We start from the raw sequence: 10,125 nt of genomic DNA on the forward strand, positions 1-10,125 counted from the left end.
TATGTGGAATCCGCGGTCGCGAGATGCCGAGACGGAAAACGAGTAGAATGTCGCCAGAAATGTGGCTCAGCTGACAGACTCTTGCAGAAACTCTCGATATCCTACGTCTCTTACCTGCGCGTGAATCTGCTTGTTGCCTTTTTTCATGTACATTCGCGACCTGAATGCGATCGCGATAATTGAGAAATGTTGAGAAAGCAACCAGGGAAAAAGAGATCTTTTATCGGAGCTAAAATTTTTATATAATGAAAAAGAAAATATGAAAAATAATAATGCGCGCATTCAACACGGATGCATAGAGAAAAAGGTTTCTTTAAATTTAATATATTTATTTGTTGGATTTATATTTGTTTCATTACAAAAACATAATTTTATACGAAACATGTATATTTGTATATTTATCGACATAATATCTTTAACATATGAAAAAATTAATAAGAAATTAGGCATATAAGAATCAGGATTTAGTGTGTATATAGATTTTCTGTATTATAATAATAACGAAATTATAAATTGTAAATTTTTCGGTACACATTCGACTTCCTTCAGTGACAGAGAATATCTAAGAGAAATAAGAAAAAACTCAATTTGCAATTTTGTAAATTCACAATCTCTATCCAAAATATTCAGATATGCCAAAAGATTGTAGTGGATTTACAACAAGTTTTTTCACATCTCTCTTGTCTTCATATAATCTCAAAATTTATTAATTAAAATCTGAAGTATCTTTTGCACGTTTGTCCATTCTTATATAAAATCAAAAATTATTATCAAATTTTTGATTTTATATAAGAATGGAAACTATTAAAAGAATTCTTAGTCCAATGTCTGAGTTCCCTGTGTTGGGATTATATCATACAACTTAAACTAATAAAAATAGTTATTATATCTTTAATCTTATTAGCCTCTCTTTGTAAACTTTATATAATCATCGTGACTAAAAATTAAATGCGAAATAGATAGCGCAATATGCGCCGCGTAGCGGTAAACGAATGAACTAGCGATTATCGAATACTTTCTTTGGAATATTTTTGGAATGTTGCTGTAACATTACTAAAGTTATATTATAAAATAATGTCTTTGTAATATTTCTGCAACATTAAACTACAATATGCAATATTGCAATATTGCAGCAATGTTGTTGCAAGCTTTAGTGCTGTATGGGTTTGTTCAAGTTCTTCTCACTAGCAGATCTGGTATTAAACAAAGAGAGAATGGACAATGTAGAATTGACAATGTTAACAAACATTGCGCAGCGCGGCGAGCTTGAAAAATGAAGCCGTCGCGCCGGTCACAAATGATAATTTGTTTGAAAATCCAAGACCGAATGCGATCCAACTACGGAAAAGCATGCGCACGATAACCTTACGTCACGACCTACCGAGATACAGCACGTTATCGCAGTAAATTGTAACTTGGCTCTTTTTTTTCAGCGCGCGAGGTCGATGAAGAAGCTCAGCCGGCTGGCTATGGCTGTGAAGTAAGCGAAATTTCTTTAGGCATCGACAACGACGACGAATAAAAAGTTATCGGGATAGCTCGTCGTCCTCGATATCAATGGCGCAGCAATGTCGTTGGCGTTGGTGGAACTCTCGAAGAGATTAACGCAAATCTAAATATACTATTTCATAAGTAATGATGTCCTTTTTAGTATAAAACTCTTTTATGATTAAGACAAGTCCAGTAGTCGCCAAGCGTTCTGCTTTTTTAGAGCGAATAGAGAAGATATTAATGTTTCTCCCTCATAAGATAAGAGATTTTTTTAAATAAAGCGAAAGAAAATGATATCGTGGGCGGGACCTTGTTGAGACAAAAATCTGTAACCGTTCCTCAGAAAATTCGTAAAACTAGGAGCGGGTGATGTTTCTTATGCTGTTTGGTAGCCCTCGGTGGCTTACGCAGGCAAAGAGTGGCACGTGTACTGGTATCAGCTTCTCTTGCTCGGCCAACGATAGCGATAACAACAAACAGCCTCGTCCATTGCGTCGGCAGCGATTTCTCTCTCTCTCTCTGTCTCTGTCTCTGTCTCTGTCTGTCTCTGTCTCTCTTTCTCTTTCTCTCAAAACATGCGTGGGCGACGCTTAACATCGTGGAGACCCGATAAGTTGCTCGGCTATCTGCACTTCTCCGCGTCGCCATTGCGGGCTGCCAATCGGTTGGGCTGACCAGAAATATTGAATAGACGCGCTACTATGCCGTCAAACATACATTTCATGTCGCAAGATCACCGCACGATCTCTTTCTCTTTTTTAATCCAGGATATCTACTCCCTAGAAAAACATGGAAAACCTGGAATTCTGAGGGAATTTTTTGTACCTGAAGAAATCAGGGAATTCTCGTGAAATTCTATTAGGACTCAAAGAATTAAAAAAAAAGTTTTCTTTTTAATAATCTTGCTCTCGTTCTGTAAGAAGTAGGCAATCCGCCGATAAGCCAAATTGTGAATTATGTGTTTAAAATATATTATAGACATAGGGGAAAGTTGGGTAAAATCGGATAGGCGGATCAAACCGGGTATCCCTGTTTTTTCGTAATAAATGCTGCTATCTATGGCTAACTTGTATTATTAGCTGTAAATTGGCGCCATCATTATTTTAAAACAAACAGTGGTCCTATGCACACAAAATTTTTTTTTTTTAGATAGAAGTTCAAAATTTTTATCCCCAACAAGATCGATATCGAGGCAAGAGTCATCGTGCAATTTTTCTATATAGAGCATCTGTTTCGGTAAGTGCAGCATTGCATTCTATACATATCATATTAGTTTTGTTCGGCACTTTGTACGCCGAAATAAATAACTATCATATTTGTTACTTTCCTTGTGGTGGAGTAAAACCGGGTACTTACACATGTCATATAATGAAAAGAGGAAGAATTGTTATCCTGACTTTGTGTCTCTACAAAAAGCAGTTGAAAACAAAAACTAACGCTTAGAAAAAGAAATCAGTAAAAAAAAGCCTATGGAGACCACTAAAGTTTAAAGTTAAATAAGGAAGTCCTGCAGCAATGTCATACACACACACACACACACACACACAAACAAGAGGATATTTTTATTTGTGATTTTTGTCAATAGAATACATCTTTATATTGTATTTTGATTAAAATAAATCTAGATTTTGTAATTACATGATGTTTTGCATATTTTCAAATGGATACCCGGTTTGACCCTACCGGTAGGACAAAACCGGGTACATTGACTTCTTCACAAAATCTCGTTATTCTTGGTAACTAAAAATTTTTTTTTCAGCAACTAGCTTTATTTTTTCAATTAACGATCGGTAAAATTTTTGTTACTCTTATCTTTATCTATATTTATATATTCAATAGCTTTAACAAAATATTGAATATGCAGCATATATTTTTTACTTTAATATTTAATGATTAAAAATGAAAATGTCAAGTTAAAATTATTATCTTAACAAAAGCTATTTAGTTCTTTTTCAGTACATTTGTAAATTTAACACATGAAAATTAAGTGGCTTTATGTTTTTCCTTTGTATGAGTGAAAAATATCAGAAAACGCGTACAACCAAAAAACTTATTTTAGGAAATTGCACGAAAAAAATCTTTAAAATATCTTCTTTACCTGGAATTTTTAACAAAAATACCTGAAAGATCAGGGAATTTTTTTACAAGATTTGAATGGACATCCTGTCGATCGGAGATATTATTGATTGTAAGTTACGTCATAAATAATTTTCGGCGCGGTAGCAAAGGCGTATCCTTCCAAAAGATCCTGAATAAGTCATGCTGGCTATAATGATTCTTGCATTCTATTGACAGTCTCTTATTTTCGAATCAGTATTTAAAACTCGCAAATTATGGTAAAAGTGAGATTTTTTATAGATTAGAAATCTTGATCTGTTGCAGACTTAGAATGATATGAATAGTAATATACTAAATGTTTGACAGATTAAATAATAAGTACCATGATTTAACTCTGCGAGAGCTCAATTTATACCCACGATTTTCGGCGGATACATCGACTGCGGCTATCGCAAGATGCCTCCTTTGATACTATTTCTTAAGCCGAAACGTTGTCTCTTTACAATAGTGACGTCTGAACGACGCAGCAAATTAGCCGGATCGTTGATTCGCGCTCCGCTTAGAAGGTATTATTAGACTGCTTCCTGAAGAATGTATCGATGGTACAGCACACAAGCTGAATTTCACATACGCGTTTGCCAATATCATTCATAAAATATTCCAACAGATTGTTCATTTATCAAGCGACCTATACATTAACGTCGAAGTACATTTCTCATGTTGATATTTTCTCTTTATATGTAACATTGTTCAGTACACTAAAATATCTCTTTTTTTTCTCTGTCTCTCTATTCCTCTATGAATAATTATGTATGAATAATTGTATGAATAATAGTATGAATAATTTAATACGCGTTATATTTTTGAAAAAAAAAAAAAAAAAAAAACCAAATGATTTATATTTTTTATTTGCTCACCTTAGATTTAATGGTCGTCGTTCTTTATCTGTTCCTCATCCTCATTTATAATCGATAAAAATAGCTACGCGAACGTGCTACTTAAATCACGAACGGAAGCGATGTATGCATAAATCACGATTGTGTTTTCAAAGTTCATTGCGGCCGCGCGGAACGAACAGTGAAGCGTCTAAAAAATAATCGTTACCACAGCCTCGAAGTTCAAATACGCCTCTTTTTCTTCCTCCCTCCCTCCCTCTTATCCTCCCTTTTCGATCACCCCGATAAACGAAGTTCAGTTGACACGCTGGAAGCGGCGAGTGTCGCATACCGAGGAGGCCAAGAATCGCGACCTGACCCCGGGAGATTAGCGGTCCCCCTTCGGATGGGCATCATCCTGTTTCTCGCATTCCGCGAAAAAATCGTCGGGCCAATTATATATGGGGATGCTTATATATCATACGCTTATATATTAAGCTCTCAATGGTATATGTATGAAAGAAGTGCGTTTTGTTCCCGCGATAACGAGTGAACTTCTAGAAAGCCTCGTATTAAATTTCGGATTCATGAAAAAAATCTTTTTGGCAGTTAAGGTTAAATTTTTTTTTTCTTTCATACAAAGAATTTGCTCGTTGCAAAATATTAACATTTCTATGAACACGGAGATCAAGAAGAATGCCATTTTATTATGTCTTTTTGGAGAGAAGATTCGCGTTAGAATGAAAAAGATGGTTTGTGTCAAAATATCGTAAAAAGGTGCCTAAAATACGTGAAAAGAGATGCAAGTTTAGAGATAAATTTAAGAACTTTGTTATTTCGGGCACGATTATACCTTACACATATTTAAAATCCCGTTAAATTTAAATGGCCGCGCTCACAATAAAAGCAGATTTGCGTGCGGCTCATCGACGCCATTCAATGCGCGCTTGCATGCTAAATGATTCCGGCACGCGAACATTTCGTGGCACCTAAAATCTGGCTTGCCCCTGATCGAGGTAAATTAAGTGCGATGCGTGACAGGACACATGACAATCGGCAATCGAGCAACAACTGCGCGATAATCACATTAAATCCCTCGCGTGTGACTGCAAAACTGTTTTATTAATTTTTAACACTTCAAATTCTTTAACGGGCGCGCCTGATTGGATTTTCTACAAGAAAATTAATTTTCTTCTAAGATACACACAGTTTCAAATCATGGATTTATCATTCATCTACATCTCGAAACTTAATGCGCTATTAATTTTCAACGTCGCATATCTTTATGATTATCAAATTATTTAAACGAATGATATTTCATTCCAGTTTATCTTCTCTCTAATATCTGCAATTAATTACAAATAACTAGTGCAAGATCTTCTTCCTTACCTTCATCGCGACGACGCCATCTACCGCTTCATCGTGCTTTCCCGTTTTTCATACTTATTCGTGCGCGTTTTCATCGAAAAATCGTTTTTTTCTTTTTTGAAAATATATGCATGCGCAATTATTGTGAAATTATATTACATCGTGTTCAGAATTCAAAAAGTCTGTCAAATGAGATGTATTAATATTGACAAGTGTCGCTTTGATATTTATCATATACGCACGTATAATTCACACACATCGCATTTATAAAGACTACGTTTTTCAACACGTTTTTCAACCGTAAAAAAAATTGACCGAAACTTCAGATACACTGTCTGAATTTTCAGACACACTTCAATTTTCAGACAAACTCTTCTGAACTTTCGGAAAAACGATTCTGATAATTAAGACAGATTGTCTGTGAAATCTTTTTCACATACCCAGATCTGAAAATTCAGACAAAGACGTGTTTGAATTTTTAAAAAATTTTTCACGATGTACGTAAGGCTTTACAAGCATCTTCTTTATTTCTTCGATTGATCGCGTTTGAATTCCGCCGAACGTATTTCTCTTTCCGATGCCCTGTATATCCATTTCTGAAATAACGGACAAGTGATAACGTCAACAACAAGTGCAGCGATGAAACCGACCAGGTTGGGGCCTCGAGTGCAATGTTAAACATCGAACGTTCAGCTGGCGACGATGACTGCCGGCGACGGACGGCGGCGGATATAATCTCGGCGTGTAATAAATTACGCACGTCACAAGCGCTATCGCGGCCAGACACATATTCGCAGCAAGATGGCCTTATCTCATCGAAGCTACAACGAATCGTCTTCCCTCTCTTTTTCTCTCTAGCGAGCATTTCGCGTTTGAAAGAGCTCGCAACAAAGTGCGCGTGCTGTGAGACTAATTGACGCCAAATCGAATACGATATAGCTGATACTCCCTATGTATTTTTCCAAAACGGACAGTCACGACACTGCGGATTAAACGGATATTTTCTCGCGGCAAAGTTTTGTGGATAGCATCTAAGGAATATTCGATGAACGCATAAAAACATATATTTAACTCTGTCTGGTGTACACAGTACTTATTGCAAGCTTAATAAAAGCTCTAATTGTAATGTTATGGGTCCACAATATATTGTATATATTTTTACTTAATTTATATTTAAAAAAAAATTGTTTTAAAGTAAAATACCGGGAGTAATGACCCTCTGTTACATGTAAGTTCAAAAATAGTCCTTACGGATTTCTTATGTTTATCGCGATTAAAATAATCAATGAAAATGCATCATCCATTTAAAACCAAATTAATTCTCTATTCAATACCTTAATTTTTTGTGTCACTTTAATATAAATAAATTAATTCATGTGTTATGTGACAGAAACTTTTTGAAAGAAGGGAGAGACAGACAGAGAAAAAAAGAGAGAGAGAGAGAGAGAAAGGGAGAGACAAAGCATTGGGAACATATCTAGTTTACGCAAAATTTGATACTGTGATATCTCTATACTAATATATATATATACAATACTTCCGTCTTCTCAAGTCAAAATGGAAGCTGCAGATTCTCGACAAAATAAAAAGCTTTCATGCACATATTTATCATCTCTGTATCATTTTTCAAACATTTACGAAATAGAAACAAAGTTATTTTTATATAAAATTTTACAAGTAATTGTTTGAAAAGGGCCGGAACGATAAAATGTGAAATACATAATAAGAATCATACGTAAAAACGCGACGAAGAAAGTAGACGAACAATTGTTGAAGTTTTTCGAAATGACGTAAATATTTTTGCTGAACGGAGATTAATTAATGACGGCTCGTATAATGGTATAAAAGGGGAAGAAACCGTTGTCTTACTTTTCGTTAGCGCAATGTTACTTTACGTTCAGCTCCGTTCATCGGCGCACGCGTGATTAATGCGCCGGTTTAATTAATCGACGACAAGAGACAATCAATTACATTTGTTTACAAGCGGCACTCGTTACTTACGACGGCGGTCCCGGCCGGTTGATTAAGAGCAAATTAATGTTACTCCAAGGTAGACTGTGTTATCACACCTTGCCACGTAATCCCACATTGCTTTCAATTAACGAATAATTACCGATCGCTTTTATTGAGTTTTTACACATTAGTGAATACTAGCTACCGATTGCATTTAATACTTTATTCTGGATCTCGTAAATCGACACATCGTTCAAGTATTATAATTGTAACGGATGAGAAAAGCAAATTTAGACTTTAAATTGGAATTTGTTACTAATATATTTCTGCATAACGCTGGTGACTTGTTATTATTAAGTAAAAGCGTGTAATTTTATAAAACAAGGTATGTTTCGCAGCCTGCTTTCGAAGGCTCTCTCCGCGTCCGTCCGTCGCGTATCTTGAATTTGTACGAAGTAGATGGAACTGATTTTCATAAATTGATTGTAATTTCAAGTCCTTGCAACTCGCGTCATCAGCATTGGACCCTATCCGAACCGTCACGCGATCCACGAATCGAATCTTGAAAACAATTGACGGAGAAATCATAAGCTCTCTTTGCAATATTCATTCGTACTCGCGAAATGGTACACAGCCCTACATTCACCATCTTGAATTCGATAGGGAGGAATGTTTGCGGAGATGCTATCGCCGACTCGCAATCCGGGCGAGGAGTTCTTCCACTCTGACGGAATGGAAGACCAGCTGGCACGAAACGACCAATGGGCAACACGGACACAGGGATGACACTCACCCAGTGCATGCCGGTGGTAGGAGGGGCGCGCTCCTCATACACTCCCATCAGGGTGGCCGCTGTCGCGGGGTAGTTCCCGCCGAGGGTGCGCGACACCGATGTTGCTCGGGGGGGAGTCCCGAGGGATCCGCTTGCCGATAACGCGGAGATGGCGTCCGCTGTGGCTCGGGTTCTCTCTTCCTTCCACCTCTACTGCGCGTTCACCCTCGTCCTCTCTTTCCTCTCTCTTTCTTTCTGCCGTTACTCCTCTCGCGACACTCCCGATATCACACTAAAAGAAAGGAGAAGTGTAAATTCCTCCGTGAAACTTCGAGGATAGTCGAGGGAGGAGCCCTTACGTGTGCATCTCGTCCTTCATCAAATCGACTACAGTGTCTTCCCAAATTATTATCATACGCGAGTAACACCCATGTCACTTCACAAATCAGCACTGAGGTCCAACTATTGTCATCGGCGTCGTCGACAGTCCAGAGATCCGTGATTCGCGGTCCATATCGCCCCGGCGCACTGCGATGTTCGACAATGATCGAGAAACACCGAATACCCGCACTAAAACAATATTATCGATCACACCGCGAGTCGTACAATGATTGACGGAGGATCGATCACCCCCACACCCTCAACTGTTCACACTCGGAGGAACGTACAGTCTGCGCAGGGATGATCTCCCGGGTCCATGTGCTCCGCGATGAGACGCGACAGCGAAACGGAGCGCCAGGCGAGGGACCAACTCGGCTGCGCCACCAAGGTGAATGCGGACGATTCCGACGAGTCGGAGCCGCGATACGGAGTGAGGATGCCGACCAGACCTGGCTTCCCCAGTCCCGAGTATGTTCGAGGCAGCGCCGTCTGGCGATAGAGCCAACATCAACCTGGCAACATCATGAGATGCAGTGGGTCTAGGGTCGCAACTAAGTCACACCCACGGCACCCCATTCGTTGGACGATACGTTGATCCAGCCCATTCGCAAACTTGCTTGTACAGTGATGAAGTTGCGTTGTTCACTCTCGACGAACGGGTTTGCCGGAGAGTGGGCAAAATGAGAGAAGAACGGCGGAGAAAGAGAAGCCGACGCCGCTGCGTCTCGCATTGTCGTAACCTCTGGAGTAATTATAAATTTTACGCAAGGGAATACTATTTCCTCTTCCTCAACAAAAAGAAAAATCCTTTTTTTTTTTTTTAAATGTGACATTTATGATTAGGCAAGTTTCAGAGATAAAATTGCTGATATTTCTCACAAATTTCTTGCGAATTAAGTTATACAAAAAATTCCATAACACTACCCATACAGCACAGAACATTGCAGCAATATTGCAGCAACATTGCAACATTGCAGCAATGTTGCTACAATGTTGCAATATTGTTGCAATGTTGCTGCAATGTTCTGTGCTGTATGGGTAGACTCCCAATTTGAAAATGAAATAAAATTTTCGAGACTTACAAATATGTATATATCGTATCTCTTTTATATCCTCCCTCCCCGGTATTTCTTCTATAAATATATTTTGTTCTAAATTTTAAAAAAATATGAAGAACGGAATTATTGTATATATTCAAGTATATAAAATGTAAGATATAATGATGGT

At 37.8% G+C, this 10,125-nt stretch overlaps 1 protein-coding gene across 5 annotated transcripts in view; it reads right to left on the reverse strand.

Moving 5' to 3' along the window:
• The window catches only part of LOC138937150 (protein apterous-like), a 40,035-nt gene extending 30,701 nt beyond the window's left edge, over positions 1–9,334 (reverse strand). For 2 of the 5 annotated variants that reach the window (XM_070303120.1, XM_070303119.1), the window contains exon 1: positions 8,539–9,334. In XM_070303120.1, coding sequence (XP_070159221.1) covers positions 8,539–8,586 — 48 coding nt within the window. In that variant the 5' untranslated portion in view covers positions 8,587–9,334. Of the gene's footprint in view, positions 1–5,813; positions 5,893–7,793; positions 7,959–8,538 lie in introns of those variants that run through there. The other 3 variants (XM_070303123.1, XM_070303121.1, XM_070303122.1) reach the window with 3 other exon arrangements.
• Positions 9,335–10,125: the final 791 nt, after the last annotated feature.

The sequence above is a fragment of the Polyergus mexicanus genome, unplaced genomic scaffold, assembly GCF_030449975.1.
Source record: "Polyergus mexicanus isolate NDT 795.1 unplaced genomic scaffold, iyPolMexi1.0 SCAF_10, whole genome shotgun sequence".
Classification (NCBI taxonomy): domain Eukaryota; kingdom Metazoa; phylum Arthropoda; class Insecta; order Hymenoptera; family Formicidae; genus Polyergus; species Polyergus mexicanus.